The sequence below is a fragment of the Alosa alosa genome, chromosome 19 (assembly GCF_017589495.1).
Source record: "Alosa alosa isolate M-15738 ecotype Scorff River chromosome 19, AALO_Geno_1.1, whole genome shotgun sequence".
NCBI lineage: Eukaryota > Metazoa > Chordata > Actinopteri > Clupeiformes > Clupeidae > Alosa > Alosa alosa.
The window spans coordinates 12,177,924-12,195,253 of NC_063207.1; the positions used below are offsets into that span (position 1 = coordinate 12,177,924).

General features: G+C 40.5%; 2 protein-coding genes across 2 annotated transcripts; both read left to right on the forward strand.

The window, feature by feature from the left end:
• The first annotated feature begins 129 nt into the window (after window positions 1-129).
• On the forward strand, window positions 130-3,569 carry cfl2 (cofilin 2 (muscle)). The gene is made up of 4 exons (XM_048228407.1): window positions 130-278; window positions 1,539-1,846; window positions 1,976-2,052; window positions 2,471-3,569. The coding sequence occupies exons 1-4, from the start codon at window positions 276-278 to the stop codon at window positions 2,581-2,583; spliced, it is 501 nt and encodes a 166-aa protein (XP_048084364.1). The 5' UTR covers window positions 130-275; the 3' UTR covers window positions 2,584-3,569.
• Window positions 3,570-8,341: 4,772 nt separating this feature from the next.
• On the forward strand, window positions 8,342-16,482 carry snx6 (sorting nexin 6). Its single transcript, XM_048227610.1, has 14 exons — window positions 8,342-8,423; window positions 8,562-8,612; window positions 9,498-9,602; window positions 10,109-10,219; window positions 11,974-12,095; window positions 12,217-12,340; window positions 12,571-12,666; window positions 13,005-13,110; window positions 13,972-14,038; window positions 14,129-14,168; window positions 15,553-15,639; window positions 15,859-16,018; window positions 16,137-16,222; window positions 16,347-16,482. Exons 1-14 carry the CDS (start codon window positions 8,418-8,420, stop codon window positions 16,398-16,400), a joined length of 1,215 nt encoding a protein of 404 aa, XP_048083567.1. The 5' UTR covers window positions 8,342-8,417; the 3' UTR covers window positions 16,401-16,482.
• The last annotated feature ends 848 nt before the right edge of the window (window positions 16,483-17,330 follow it).

Here is a 17,330-nt window from a genome sequence, read left to right on the forward strand (position 1 = left end):
ACTAACTTTGAATGACTACAGATTCAGGAGTCGGCGCACATGATTAACCCCTTGTCACTGTCAGGCATTCGATTCGTCCAGTACCGTACCAATCCCTGTCCTGATCCCGCCCGTCGTTCCGCTGCTGCAGCAGTCCCAACTCGCGTATTCCTTGCCTCACCCCCTTCTCTATCTCCCTCACCCACGATCGGTCGCCCACATTCCCAGATACCATAGTCCCTTGGAAAATTTTCCACATTTATTTTCAAGCACCGCCGAACCAACAGTAGGACAACATGGTAAGCACAAGAATACTGCGGATTTGATTGCTGTTTAATTCTAACTTGTGAGTTAATTTACCGTTAGCCAGCCACAGATAACTAACTTATTCCAGTCCGTACCGTAAGTAACTGTTTGAACGTTATATCTGTAATTATAGTTTTGGAAAGTTTTAGCAGATTTTAACATTTAGGAAAAAGTTTTTGATTTGAAATTAATAGTGTTCTAATGTTACTTCTGTGGTTGGCTAATAAAACCAGTTCCAGTTCGGGGATTGCCACAGGGCCTACGGCCCGAGGCGGCCATTTTAACCTAATTTTAGCCGCTTGTGCCTTGCGGTATCGTTAATTGCCTTTAAGATACACTTGAACAAGTTAGTTAAGTTGACGTCAAGTTTACCAATTTAGTTTTATAGTAGATGATATGGTTTATATCGGCTAGTAGGTTGTATCCTCTAGTCGTATGCGAAACACCGACTTTGCGAAATTGGAATACTGCTGTTTCAGTGTCCTCACTTGCTAGCTTCATTTCTTATGGATTTAGTCAGCAGTATTAAGCCGTACCGTTACAGTTAGCATGCAAGCTCGCTGACAGCAGTGGGATAGTTAGCAAGCTAGCTGGAGTTAATAACTTGCTAGCAAACCTCACTAGCTTTAGCATACAGGGCTGTCTTTCGAGTTTCCTTTACGTAACATTGACTGTGTAGACTTTTATTTCACAACTTTTAGCTCGCCTTTTAAGTTTGTTATTAGGGAGTAATTACATTACGAGCCCATGTTCATATAACTTTATCTATAACTTAGATTTGTTTAGCCAGGTTGACAGACTTCTATGCAAGACAGCCGCAGTACGGTGCTACCTCTCAGGCGAAGTCAGTGTAACTTTAGTCACAGGTCATCTGGCCAGTGTTGGTAGCTAGCGTGGTTATGTCCAGCATGCAAATGAATCCGTCGTTAGTGGTGCTAGGTGTGCTTACAGTGCTATCCGTTCCACGGGTGCTGTCTCATGCTCCGTGTACTGATGCCGGTGGTGTCGACTCAAATGTACCCAGTCAAAGCATTTTCCTGACTCATAGGTGCCACTTACTGACTCAGAGGTGGCACTTCAGCCAGATCAATTTATTGATCATTGAGACACAGGGAGGGAGGAATCATGAGTCGACTCGGAGACCATAATTCAAGTTTTATGGTTTGATTCTGTTGCTACTGATTTGGCTGGTATTGATCCTTGTGACATGCTTGACCATTCCCTTTTTGTTTTTTAACCCATCACTATTGTAGGCCTCAGGTGTCACAGTGAATGATGAAGTCATCAAGGTCTTCAATGACATGAAAGTGCGTAAGTCTTCATCCTCTGATGAGGTAAAGAAGCGCAAGAAGGCTGTCCTTTTCTGTCTCAGTGACGACAAGAAGAAAATCATTGTGGAGGAGGGCAAGCAGATTCTGGTGGGTGACATTGGGGAGACCGTGGAGGACCCTTATGCTTGCTTTGTCAAGCTCCTACCTCTGAATGATTGCAGATATGGCTTATACGATGCCACCTATGAGACGAAAGAGTCTAAGAAGGAGGACCTCGTATTTATTTTTTGGTATGTAGCTTCACTCCGTGTTTCATTTGGCTTTTGCTCACATTTGTGTATAGGTTGTTGCTTGGTGATGGTCTGGGTTGCCAGTACTGGAAAATGCACATTGACTGATCTACTGTCGTCCCATTACAGGGCACCAGAAGGGGCACCTCTCAAGAGCAAAATGATATATGCTAGTTCTAAAGATGCCATCAAAAAGAAGTTTACAGGTGAGTTCAAGTTCACATACAGTTAATGACTATTGTTCAGATGGGACAGTGGTCGTACAGATTTGTTACCCCTTTTTAGTCCTATATTTTCATTATAGTAGTGGTCTGTTCCCTTTCATTCTGGATGTATTTCTCCCCATACACTGTAAATGCCACTATCAGTCCTAATATTAGGTCCACATTTAGAAGGGGTGAACAGTAATAAGGATTGATGTTGTACAGAGATTAAGATGCAATAATGCAGAATAAAAGGCTGTCAATGATGGGGTGGGAGGACATAAACATAAAGTTCTGTCTTCTGCAAGGATTTGTGTTGTAACAATGTTACATGTTTGTTGTTCAATTTGGCTCTCAGAGTATAGGTCATCTTGATTCTTTCTCAGTTAAAATCTTTGCTTACACAATTCTTTCTTCTCAGGTATCAAGCACGAATGGCAAGTCAATGGTTTAGATGACATTCAGGACCGTTCAACTCTGGCAGAAAAGCTGGGAGGCAACGTGGTTGTATCGCTTGAAGGGAGACCATTGTAAAAGGAAAAAAAGACATGTGCCATCTGGATTCCGCGCGCTTTCATCTTAGCAGCTGTGTCTATATCATTTGATCCTGAAGGAGTAGCATTAGATTAACTTTTTTTTGTTTGTTTTGTTTTCTTTATTTTTGTTTTGTTTTTCCACAATGAAGGAGATCTCATTAACATGTGCAAAAAAAAAAAGAAAAAAAGAATGAAGGTCCTACTACTTAATAACCAGCTGATATTATCAATTTTTTTTTTTCCTTCCATAAAACCTTCATGGGATGTTCGCACATTGTGTGTTTTGCCAAACCAAAAGCAAGATGAGGCACTACCAGAAACTAATAACGCTCCCTACACTAAGACATGAAAAATCACAGACGGCACTTTTGGCATCTTTTTTTTTGTTGTTGCCATGGCTGCGGTGTCGTTTCGAAGCTTAAGACATAACTGACAATGCTATCTGTTTATGCCTTGACAATTACTCACTCCCCAGGTGCTCGCTGCTATCCAGAGCACTTTGCACTCTTGAGTTTGAAATGTATTTATATATTGATGGCTCTACCTAATTGGGCTTTATTTTGACATGGCAAAACACGTTTTACACTATGCAGAAAAAGAAAACGCACTTTTTTTGTATACACTGCAAGTTTAGGTAGGAAGTTTCAAAGAGAGAATGACAATTTGAATATCTTGTTTGTCATCCGGACTGAAGTTTTAAGAACCACAGTTTTCCATTCCTGTTATGCATATGGACAAGGACAGATGGGTATATGCCAGTTCCGTTCGCAGCCTTACTTTCATTGGAATGTACAGTACACCTCTAAATTCCGAGGAGACGGGGGTGCTGCTCACAGTTTTTATAAACACTGAAAAGAGAACACATACACACACTATCTGTAAAGATGGCAGTATCTGCATTTGCAGCCTTAAGTGGAACATTGTTTTTGAGATCGAGGAAGTTCGCCACTTCGCAATAAAATACTTTGTGGCAGACAACACTAAGATGGTCTCTGAGGGCTTGTTTGCATGGTTCCTCTGCTTTTGCTCAAGACATTTTTTTTCCCAGGTGCATGCAAAAAGTAGTCTGCTTTTTCTGTTGTTGGCCATACTGAGGAGCCAAACAAGTTCATTGAATTTTCCCATTTAGCAACAAGGTGTCTTCTATTTAATTTAAATCTTTGAGAATCCCTTTTATCTCAAACCTGAGCTATTCTTGAAAGTCACAGATTAAACCCACCAGACAGGGAAATGAGAAGTGACTGAATGAAAAATGTCATTTTTGAGAGGCAACACAACTGACTGAAGCAAATCACAATTCTCAATGATTCCATTTATCATGTTACTATTAGTTCAATAAGAAAAAATCTTAATGCATGTCAGTGTTTGACATTTGAAATCATATAAGAAAACATATTTTTACAAACTTTTTTTTAAAATTCAGTATGCACATGCTGTATAGTCTTCTCCTCAACTGCCTTCTCTGTGCTGAAGGAACTCTTATAACCAACCAGCAAGTTAGGCCACCCACAAGACAACTGTACTTTGACACGTTCTAGAACTACACTAGGACTGTTGGCTTCTTGAATCATTATTGATTGCCCGTATAGGAACAGGACGGTGGCTTTTTCGTGGTCTTTAAAAAAGTTTCAATGGGCTGCGGTTGTCGGCGAGCCGCGAGAGCCGTGTGTGTTCCAGAGGAGCTGGGCAGGGGGCCAGAGGGGCCTGCTCCTGCCGTCGCTGCTGCCTCTGCTGTCTCTCCTGCTGCTGCTTCTCCCTTTGGAGAATTTGATCTGCCGGCAGCGAGCAGCAATCCTCTGCTGGTCAGAGCTATTTATGGCCAGCGTGCTTTTGTGTCTTGTCATCGCTGTCCACAAATGGCAAAACTGGACATGACTCCAAAGGAGCAGTGAAAGGAGGCCTCCGCCAAGCAGCCCATGCGCAGCCGCAGAGGACGCAAGCAGTGAATGTTTTTTAAACACATGGAAGCGTACACTGCGCTCACTCTCAAAGGACGGCACACGCCCACAGACAAGCAAGAAGGCGAAGGAGAAGAGGGCAGGAGCTTCTGTCTAGACAGCACAAGGTTTTTAGAACCTAAGACTGGTGATTCAAGAATGATGCTATTGATCTGCTCATCAGTGTTTAAGAATGGAGGTTTATGATCTGATTTAAAAAAAAACATTAGAAGTAGAAAGATTGAGCCTGAATTTGTCTTATACCCTGTGAATCCTAAAGCCCAGCTCATCGCTCATTGGTGTCAATGCTGTCTATGCACTGTCTATTCATTCAAGGTGCCCTGTCCAGAGCTCTGTCACTTCCCCCAGAACCAGGGAAGAGCAAACAGCTGGCGAAAGGTGCAATGTATCCAGCTCATTCAGGACTTTATCAGTATTGTTGTCGGGACAAAAGTTTTCAATGCAGACTCAGATTGTTTATTTTTTTATCCAGGGTATTTATCATTTGCTTTCTGTACATGTGAACTTGGACTACCTTGATGCCACTGGAGTTAATGATGTCCAGATCACCAGTTGAAAGCATTTAACACAGACAAGAAACTGTCATTAGCCTACTTTAAATGTAATAAACATGCTTCTGCCAAAAGAAAACTAAAGCTTGGATTTAGTCAATATGTTCTTAGAGATAGAGATTAAATGAATGTAGAATACACATTCACAATACAAAGAGGTCCTCTCAAGCCATGGATACTCCGAGCATGTCTACTGTATTCAGTGATCATATTTTGTGATTATTCATTAAACAGCCCGTTTTCTGTGAAAGGCTAATTATCAGATTATCTATGTGAAGTAAACCCATTAATAACAGACCGATTTTATTTGAAGTGTTCTGTTTATTCATGGAAAACAATATAGAACAACGTGATGCAACCTTGGACTTGGTCAAAACATATTTCACAATTTAGTTCTTAGTCACATGTCAACATAATGACACACCTCAATAGAGCTTCAGTCACTAGGTGTCTTTCAATCTCTTCTCCCCAAGCACAGGATCAGCTGTGGAAAACAGCTAGCACTGTTTACGTTTTAAAAGCCCATGAGCTCTGTTTAGAAATACATTACATGCCGTGTGCCTATCTAAGCCTGCAATCAACAAGACAAACTGCCATCTACAAGTCTCTATACCTCGAAAACATCACAAGGTTCTGCTGTGACACGCTGGTAAACCCCGTGTCTTTGGAAACATCTAGACCTATTAGACTGGCTAGTTCTGCTCAAGGAAAATGAACAGAGGACTGCAGCTAAAAGCCATTTTGATTGTTTATGGGAGTTGTGACAGGAAATACTTTGGGATATTTATTCCACTTTTCACAAACTCTTGAGGGCAAAAATAACATTGTAGGCCTGTTCCAAAATGCAATATATGTGAAGCAGGAAAGGCAAAGGAATTAACAACTGAAAAATTACTTAAGTCTCAGGAAACAGAATTGATGTGCACTGCATTCAAAAGGACCTAACTTTCTGGAAACCACACCAACCTTGTTGTCTCAAACAATTATAGACTATTAATGTGACACTCTTCACTCTGTTTTATACTCACATTGTTTGTGTCTTTTAATTCCATAATTCAAGGAGTTATTGCCATATTGCCAATAAACAAGTTCAAATACATCATGTCTATTCAACATGACATGTGAAAGGACAGGATTTGCATGTTTACAAATAAAAGAATACATAATGCATAAATCATTCAATATTTTACAACTGAAGTTTCTTTAAGGTAACTTTTAACAGAACCGTTTTAATGACAAGACGTTAATAACATTGTTATTCATACATTGAACTGGGACAATTTGACAGCTGATGATGCTCCAAGTTTCAACTTTATAAAACAGTAATGCATTGTCCATAAGATTAAAGCAGATTAATTCACTAAGTTTGTGTGGTGTAATAATTATTGAATTATTGAATATTAATCATGAACAGGATGCTAGTGATAATGGACAATGACCCCCACTACACAGCACATTCAATAAACAGAGGAGCATGTTCAGTGGCAGACTTCTATCACTGTCATGTTCAAAAGACAGGTTGAGGAGGTCCTCAGAGCCATCCATCTTTTCAGTGCCACACAAAAGGGGAGGGAAGAAATGGACTTTTCAGAATGAGCCTGTCTCTTTCAGCCCCTACATAACACTTTGTCGGCTGTCCACCTGACTGTTTTACAAGCTGTATTAGCCCTCTACACTCTGGTCATAATGTATACATCTTTTTAACTTATTCCCTGTTTTATATTGTTCTTAAAGTATATAATTGTTCTTGTTTTTAAGCTATTCTAATATGTTTACATTCTTGTCTTTCCATTTATATTTAATAATAAGCACATTTATTCCACTGTTCAATCCCTGCACTGTTCACTTTTGCACTACCACCATTGCACACTCTACCAGCACCTTAACATGGTCAATGCATCAAATGGTCAGTCCATAGACCTGTGTAATCAATTTACATGCCCCTTTAAAGTCGTACATTTCTGTAAGCATTTTTTATGTATGTGAGAGATAGCTTATGTGTGTATGTGTTTGTTGTGTTTGTTGTACTGGATGCCTAAAATTTCCCTCAAGTAGGCTATCTATCTATCTATCTATCTAGTATCTATCTATCAATCTAATCGTTGCTCAGTTCGCCTAGGTTCATATGATTTTTTATAAATTCCAGTCGGAGGTTTAGGAGGCTAGGCGACCTTAAATGGCCTGTGTATAGGCTTCCGTTGAGGCCAAAGAAATGCCTCATGAATGGCAGTAAAATTACAATAGACTTACCTCATGGATACATTGTTTCAATATGTCTGTGAAGTTGAGCATGGACATTTTTTTAGGTTTGTCTGCCATCTTGTGGTAAAAAAATGGCATAACAGTCACTCGCTTCATTAGAGACTTCTGAGAGATTGTGTTCATATTTTACTCTTTAATGAAGAAATGACACGCTGCCTCTGAATTATGAAACTGCAAAATAGATGTTTCTCCTTTTAAAAACAATTGTGGGTTTCTAGTCTGGTCTGGTCTTAAGATCACATTTTCAGCCTCTTTCCAACGTTTAAAAGTCACAAAAACTTAAATGCATGTTTATGGGCATGCATTAATATTTATAACTTATATTCATATACTTTTATTTATTATTTTTGATTTCTCCTCCATCTACCCATGTCCTTGATTGCCTAGCCTTTATGCTCCCCACACTCCACCCCCATCCCCAACACACACACAAAAAACACACCCACTTACATCATCACTGTCACCACCTCACATACATACAGCACACTGCTTAGCTTGCTAGTCTACATGCTGCACACTGCCCCCTCCCTCCCTACATACACAGCACATTGTCTTCAGGATCATCTCCAACACACATCCTCTACATACAGTACTTACAGCACACTGCCCCCACCTACCCACACACACACACACACAGTCACTGCTCTACTCCCCTCCCGCCACACACACACACATCTTCACTGTCATCACTCACATACATCATACATACAGTACTCTGCTTGCAATAGTAAGTCCCTTCACCATACTTGCAGTACAGACTACTTGATGTAGGCTACATCAGTAAACTAATACTGACAGCCAGCCTGGCCGTTAGTCAACACTAAACCTCGGAGACAGAGAGCTAGATATCATGTATACAAACAATAAACCTAGATCTGTATTCCAATAGGCTAACAGCTGTTATAACACTACTTTATTACAGGTTAGGCCTGGTTACCTTGACTCGGCTTGCATGCTACCTACAGTCCAGTGTTTTTACCAGACATCGAAAGCTCCTCCTTCAAATCCTGCTGCCGCACGTCACACGACTTCATCAGATTCGTACTCCACCCGTAGCAGCCATGATGGTAGGTTTATCCACAATTACTGCATGCCCTGGTTTAGATTTTTAACGTGCAAAAGGTTTCTGTCGAGTTGCGAAGACGCCTGTCATGTTGATGATGATCAGGTGATCAATACTGTGCATTTTGACTTTATGTTCGCAGCAAGAAGGGCTGGACGACGGTCCCGATTTCCTCTCTGAAGAGGAGAGGGGTGTAAGTTTTTTCTTTAATTCCTCACTTTTCTGTTATATTAAACTCATTCCTCTTTTTAAGTATCGTGTTGTGAAACCAGTTGTCAAATACAATCTATAATTTGTTAATGTGCAACGTTGCCTGGGTGTGTGAAATCGCTGTTGTAACTCACGATAGCTAGCTAGCTTTCCTGGCTCAGTGTTGCTTACAGTGTCATTTGACTTCCGACTGTGGCTAGTGCTATCTGCTAGCGGGATTCTGCACGGAATTCCAACATGTAACTTGGCTAGCTAGCTAATCATCACATTATAAACCAGTTGAATGAAAAGGACCAAATGTATAACAGCAGTGATTGTTTTGACAGCTTAATAAGAGAGAAGAAAGGTCACACGTGCCTTGTTTGGTGTAAAATCATGTTAATAAAGTTTACGCTGTTGCTAACTATAATACGCTAGCGAGACAAAAACAGTTTCTAGCTTAGGGCGCACAATGGCGAATCACTGCTTCAGTTCAGCATCACAGATATTCTAAAGATTGAATTGGTAATGTTTTAGAATTTTGTTTAGAGTATCGGTTCTTGATTTGTTAATGGGGGTTTGTCGTATTCTTAAAACTGACACGACAAATCAAGGTAACGTTAGTGTGCCCTTCGCAATGGTGCGTCGTAATCAAACACCAAGGGATATTCTCTGCTGTTTTGGCAGAGAAACGCTCAGGTACAAGATAATCAGCTGTTGTTAAGACAGGTGCAATTTTGCTTGACATTAGTGATGTGTTTATTACACCAGCGTACCAGCCTAGAGCAGGCCTGCTTCAGAAACGCATGGTCACTTTATCAAAGAAGAAAAATCATGATATGGGTTTCTTACATTACTTACTCTTGTTGCTTATTTGCTTCCATTTTAGCCAAGGGCAGTCAACGTGGATCTCCAAACTGATGCAACTTTACAAGTGGATATTTCCGATGCACTTAGTGAGCGTGATAAGGTCAAGTTCACAGTTCATACAAAGGTATGATTGTGACCTTTCCTTGTACACTATAGGTCTGTCTTCTTGAATTGGTTTACAAGGAGTGTGTTTTCTCTTATGTGATGGCTTTTGACAAAGAGTGTAGTGGTATAATATGTGATTAACTTGACGTTATCATTTGCAGTTGAAGATCACCATGCATGTTCCTTTTTTATTTTGTTGTCATCTTCTAGCTGATTGCATAGATCCAAAATGGCTCATTACTGAGAGCTATTAGCAGCTTTAAACCACCATTTAATAATTAATGACAGCTCTCACTTACTTTTGTCAATGGGTCTCATAGGATTGCCTCTGTCTGACACTGAAATGCTTAAGTACTTATAATGGGACACAAGCAATTTTAGAACACCCATCCTTAACCTACTCGTAGTGTGTGTGTATGTGTAGGAAATAAACCGAGATCCATGCCTCAATGTTCTACCGAGACTTTATACAATATAAGTCAATATGATTTGGAGTTAATATTTGACCTACTTCTCCTTTCCCAGACCACTCTCCCCAACTTCAAACAGAATGAGTTTTCTGTTGTACGCCAGCACGAAGAGTTCATCTGGCTTCACGACTCCTTTGTGGAGAATGAGGAATATGCGGGTTACATTGTGAGTTTGCTTACCTATCTTGAATTTCCCCTGGGGATCAATAAAGTATCTCTCTATCTATCTATCTATCTCTATCTATCTATCTATCTATCTATCTATCTATCTACCTCTTCCAAGGTCACACGGTCTCCTTATACAGGTAAATGGAGCACTGTGGTTGTAACAGGATTGAGACTTCAATGCAGTTTTTTTGCCATTTGTAAGGATTATAAGGTTCAGTTGGTTGGCTTATGGCCTCCTTACACTCAACAACTTTGACAAGATTTGGGAAAGATTCTTGAAAGATTTGAGTCTTTTGAGTAAAGCTTGAATGGAGGGGCATTAGTTAAAAGACTACAATCTTTCAAGAATCTTTCCCAAATCTTGTCAAAGTTGTTTGGTGTAAGGTGGCCATTACTTGTAAGAGCAAGGTGCTGTTCAGACTTGATTGTAATTGGCTAATTGTAATGATGTCAATATTAAGTGTAGCTGCTCTAGATCTCAAATCATATCTAAGGTAATGTTCTAACAGGTCCAAACAGGTCAAAGTGACACTGCCAGTAGTGGTTGTAAAGGGTTAAAGTAGGAGGTGTCTTGTTAAGTGAACATCCTCACCAGTTGTCAGCAATTTTGCCTGTAATGCAATTTCCTGATTACGGTACCCAGGAAAATGCTTTAAGTCTGACATGGGTTTCAATAGAAGCTGCTGAATGCTTTATGCTTATGGGAAAGTGTCTGTCAAGATGTCACCCAAGTCAGAGAAATGCAAGCTATCATTGTCAGATTCACACAAGCTGCCCTGCCTTTAGGAATTTATGCAAAGGTAGATGACCCAACTTATCAGTGGGCAGGGAATGATATTGAAACGGTGATGATTTCTAATGCGATGATGTTGTAAGTGTATCAGCACTAGATAGTATGTGAGCAGTTTCTGCATCCTGCTTCCTTCCTACTTTGAAACAGCAGTCTTTCTTGCCAGTCATGTTCACCATTTTCCTCTGCAGTCTCTTTGTATTGGCTTTCAAATGAAAACATTGCAGGGGGAGAAGCATTCTGCTTTTGATTAAAGAGGTCTCTGTAAGGACTCTTAGGGATGCCACAATGTATTTTGGACAATATCTTCTCTGGCTGAAGTCCAGCCATTTTATAATTGTTTTTTATAGCTGAGACTGGGAGAGAGACACAGCAACATTAGGATGATGGGGCCCCTCCTCATTTAGAATTTCAAACTAGGCACAGACAACTCAACCGCTCCCATTTTGATGTTGACTAGCAGGAGACACACACACACACACACACACACACACACACACACACACACACACACACAGTTGTACATCAAATATTCCCCTGCATTACTGTGAGATTTATCACGTTTTAAGCCAGCCTGAGCAGGCAGCACTTGCAGTACATTTCCGTGATTTGTTTTGGAAATGGCATAGATGTAGCACAGTGTGAATTTGCATCCACCCCAGACAGCTAGTGGTCATCTAAAGAATGGATGTGGAACTGGAGCTGTGGCGCAAGTGGTAGCATCCCATACAATACAATATTGGTAGCATCCCATACAATATTGGTAGCATCCCAGTGCCCACGAGAACCCAGGTTCAATGTCTGGCCTGTGGTCATTTTCTTGATTCCTCTCCCCATCTTTTCTGCCACTCATTTCCTGTCTACTGTGGCCAGAAAAGCCCAAAAATAAACCTTTTAAAGGGCATGGAATAACTCAAATCTCTGTGAAGTACGCTTCTCAACCCTTAATGTGTCACCGTCAGATTCCGCCAGCTCCACCACGACCAGACTTCGACGCCTCCCGCGAAAAGCTTCAGAAGCTGGGCGAAGGGGAGGGCTCCATGACAAAGGAGGAATTTACCAAAATGAAGCAGGAGCTTGAGGCGTGAGTTGTTTGTTTGTTTGTTTGTTTGTTTGTTTGTTTGTTTTCCATATTTTCAGTTTGTTAACGTTCGGTTTATTGCCGCTGTAGTTGCACTGCAGTGACAGTCACTTCTCTTTCTCAGTGAATACCTGGCCATTTTCAAGAAGACAGTGGCTATGCACGAGGTGTTTCTGTGTCGGGTGGCTGCTCATCCTGTCCTGCGCAAAGACATGAATTTTCATGTGTTTTTAGAGTATAACCAAGATGTAAGTGAAATCTCACTTTTTTTATGGTCTTAATATTTCCACAATGTTTGTATAGAGGTAGACGTCTCACTTGAAGGTACCACACTTTTTACCACAAAGGAAAACCCATTGAATTTGAGTGTCAAATATGTAATAACATGACATTTGATACCTATCGACTTTGATCTTGTATGTGATCTCTTTCTCTCTCTCTCTCTCTCTCTCTCTCTCTCTCTCTCTGCCTCTCCCAGCTGAGTGTACGAGGCAAGAACAAGAAGGAGAAGCTGGAGGACTTCTTCAAGAATGTGGTGAAGTCAGCAGACGGCGTGTTGGTGGCCGGAGTGAAGGTGAGTGAGCAGAGGTTGGGGTGGAGCTGGCGCCTCTGTGCGAGGTCCACCACCACCATGTGACCATCATGTGACTCACTGTGGCTGGTAAGCGGTGGAGGAACAAGAGTTCAGTGGACGAGTGCTGGGGAGAAATGGGGGTGGGGAGAGTGGAGGGAAGGGCAACAGGGTTAACAGGAGGTGAACTATTTTTTTTATATATAAAAGTACTTTGTTTTATGTCAGCAATCAGTAACAAAAATTTTCATATGTCAATAAAAAGACTTGTTATACACCTGTGTATATGAAGTTGTGCCTTTTTTTTTGTTTTGGTTGAAAACATCCACTTTATCTTGCAGGACGTAGATGACTTCTTCGAGCACGAGAAGACATTCCTTATAGAATACCATAACCGGGTTAAAGACGCCTCAGTGAAATCAGATAGAATGATCAGATCTCACAAAAGTAAGTCTCCTCTCTCCAACGACTCATTGGCAGGCTATGGGTAAGCAAACGGATGCTCATACTCCAATTCAAGTCATTTTGCATTGGTCTCAGTTGGGGGAATTACCATTGAAATGTCTCGTAACATTGGGTCTCATTGGCTTGATCAGGAACCAATCAGGCCTCTTCCCGGCAGAAACGTATCATGTTTTACTGCTGACCGAAGCAAGTGTACTTTTAGTGTCTGCCACTGTGCACTGTATTTTATGTCTGCTCTTTTCTTCACGTTAATTTGCTGACTGCTGTGGAAATGGGTGAGTTAAATTTTGTTTTTGCCAGTCCCATTATCTGAGAAGGCGTTGCCTGGTCATGTCTGAGGCATTGTTGAAGGCTGGCTGCTTGTTTGAATGTAGTGAAAGTGATGGTTGACTGTCCAGTTGTTTAATGCTATGAAATTCATGTGACTTGTTGAACCACCGCCTCAAGCAGGGCCCTATCATTTTTGACAAGATCCTGCTGTTACAGCAAACTCACAGCATAATGTCCAAGCTTCAAGCCCTCTGTATAGTCAACTGTCATTTCTGTGTAGACCATGGTCTTGTCCAAGAAAATTCTTGTTTATTAGATTCCCACAACAATAAAACATGATACCTGCCTCTAAAACAAAAATTGGGATGCATTGACCCAAAAGGTCCTGCTGATGGGTGAAGTAAAATGAACAGGATCTGTACACTGACTGAGTTGGCTGGATGAGTCAAGCAGGTGCATCTGTGCATGTAGTATGGCTGGCTTGGATGCGAGATGTATATGTTTTGTTTATGTTAATGTAGTGTCTGCTCCGAGGCATTTGATCACAGCTCTGGATCCTTTCAGGCGCCGCAGACGACATCAACAGAATTGCCTCCACAATGTACAGCATTGGGACCCAGGATTCAACAGACATGTGCAAGTACGTTCATCGTGCAAAAATCTTAAGTGTTTCTTGCATTTTAAGCTTCTGTTATTGAAACGGTATTTTTATTTGTTGTTTGACTTGTAGATTCTTCCTGAAGGTGTCGGAGCTCTTTGAGAAAACACGGGTAAACCATTTCATATTCCTACTGTTACAAATCATCGCCAGTCGCTCCTGAACTTTTTATGGCAGACACCCCTTTGATAACAAGAAGAAACCCCCCTACACACCTCATTGCAAAAATTGAAACAATCATATAGCCTATTACCTGTTTCTACTGATAGTTAAAATGATGCCCACCAGCTGTTGCATAACTTGTCTTTAAACATTATTTCTAAAGCTGACTGGTTTAAATACTGTTGTATAATTGGCTGTATTCATTCCACTCTTAATATGTTTGTTAGGCACGTGTCTGTTGTATTAATTAGGGGGGCTATGCCTTTGCTAAAGGTCCAGAACAAGTACAAAGTAGGCTATAAATTCATTACCAAATAGGTTAAGTTAGTTACAGTCTGCTCTAATTTGACCTTTAGTTGGTTAGTTAGAGGGAATGCATCCCCTCTATTGAAATCCGGAGACTTCTTATTATTTTTCTTTTTACCTTTTTGTGCGTGCTATTCATTCCAAACTGCTTAACGTACAAATTTGGTTCAAACACCGTTCCGTAGATCTTCCAAGGCTTTACCGTCCTATCCGTTTTTCATTTTTGAGAAGTTTATACTTTTTGAGATATTTGTAATTAAAAGTGTATTTTTCCCCCATAGACTTGAATAGAGCCAGCTGCCAGCTGCGCTCGTTAAGTAGTTCTCAGAGCAGTTCCCAGGCTAATCAGAACACTGGCACAGGTGTCACCTGTGAGGAATTCAACTGTCTCAGCCTCTAAGCATACAATCTAGCTCTACCTGAACTACACATCCTGTTAAAGTGTTTCCTGTGTGTCAAAATAAAAGTCCCATCCATATCTCATGCATTCAGCATTATATCTCCAGAGCGGCTTGACGTACATGCTTCAAATTTAGTGCGAGAGTGTTTTTATGGACTCAAAGATGAAGTGAGTTGAAGTTGGAAGTTGAAGGTCAAATGTCAAGGTCAAAAACACCTTGAGTATGATATCTCAAGAATGCCATGTCACATAAGATTCAAATTTGGTTACTCCAAAAGCACCTTTGCAGGTATCACAATTACCCTACCAACCAGCTAGCAGCAAGCTCAACAGCCCCACCAACACCCTAACCAGCAGACTGCATCCCCTCGGAAGACAGACTGATTCCTCGGAATTGCATTTCTAGTTTATGATTCTTTTTTTCTTTTTTGCCCTCAACCTGTGCCTTGTCCAATACCTATCTAGGAATATTTGAAGCTTAGTCATTCCATTACTGTTTAGTGAGTTAGTGGTTGTTACAGTAAAATGTTTTGATGACCACATTGAAAGAACTGTCAGCTGAATAAGAGTAAGTCATCACTTTGCCCTTATAATGCACCCTTTAATTCCCATTCCCCTCCATGTGCAGAAAATTGAGGCACGTGTAGCAGCTGATGAGGACCTGAAACTTGCTGACCTGTTGAAGTACTACCTCAGGGAGTCACAAGCTGCAAAGGTAAAATGTCTTATATTTTCTTTATTTAAATTAAAGATTTCATTTAGATAATCATTTCAAGTTAGCGCCTGGGGCAAACATGGCCCTTCTATCTCATTTGTAATGCAACATTTAGAGTGGAACACAGATGTGTTTCGAGGACACTGTTGAGTAAACTCCATGCACTGTCAGGTGGTTAAATGACGAGATGCATATGCTGTACTTCTTCTTTCCTTTCAGGACCTTTTGTATAGACGGGGGAGGGCGCTTGTTGATTACGAAAACGCAAACAAAGCTCTCGACAAAGCAAGGGCTAAGAACAAAGATGTTCTTCAAGCAGAAACCTCCCAGCAGTTGTGCTGTCAGAAATTTGAGAAAATTTCCGAGTCAGCCAAACAAGGTGCAATTTTGCTTCTGTAAATAAAAATGTAACACTTCCAAGCACCACTGACTTCTATATTCTTTGATTAGCATTGTATATGGAAGCTTATGCAAAGTATATTTTCTTCAAAATTCAGAATTGATAGATTTCAAGACAAGACGAGTAGCAGCCTTCCGGAAGAATTTGGTGGAGCTGGCAGAGCTGGAGCTCAAACACGCCAAGGTAAACATCACAGATATCTCCTGCAACACACTGAATTGATTTTACTCCCTATGAGCCATTTCAGTGATGCCGTTTTTCTCTCCCCATGTCTTTGCCTTTGTCTTGTACTTCTTTCCCTCCCCAGGGTAACCTTCAACTGTTGCAAAGCTGTCTCGGGGTCCTAAAAGGAGATACTTAAAGACTGAACTGATGGTTGATGGTGCAGGCATCCTCCCCACTTTTGGCTTCTTTTTCCCTCCAGAAGATGAGGGGAAGAGAGAGAGAGAGAGAGAGAGAGAGAGAGAGAGCATATCTTATAAGGGAGGGCACTTCTTCCCTGAAGGATGTCTTGTTAGTCACCACTACCAGAGACACCATAATCCCTCCACTTATTCCCCTATTCAAAGTGCGGAGGCCCTTGGTGAGAAGTCTCCACTTGCCCACACAGCACAAGAACCTATCAAGGAAGGAAAAAAAAAAAGTCTAATCACGTCTGTTTTTAAAGTTGTTATAAAATGTAATTTCTTCATGGGGTTGGCTCTGTCAATGTCACCTTCATTCTTTTTTTTTTTTTTTTTGGTTTTTTTTTTGGGGGTAATTTTTTTGTCCATTTTTCCCCCATTTTTTTCCCCATTTTTTTTTTATGTTTGCTTAGTGTAATCATCAAAGCAGTTAGTTTTGGTAATCCTCTCTGTGATGCTGCTCATGTACCTTGTAAGAAAGAACGAAAGAAAAAAAGAAAAAAGTTGAGCTGATTGTTACTATTATTAAAAGTGTATTGTCACTAAAAAGCCTTGTATATGTTGTATTAGTTTTCACTGTACGGTTCATGATCATCATAATCACACTAATAGTTTTGATACATTTAAGTAAATTTTCATATAAAGTGTATCTCTTCTGTTTATTTTCATTCCATAGCAGTAATGCATTATTATGTTTGCCTTAAATTGTAGATTTAACCCTATCAGATATTGTTTTTAAAAATCATAAATGGATAAATTTGTTCTGTTGTCCCCCGATATTTTTAAAAGTGCACTGTATATGAATGTTTTTTTCACACTATGTGACCAAAGCTTCCATTAATTGAAATGGAGGAATGCTGATATACAAACAGTAACAATAAAGAAAT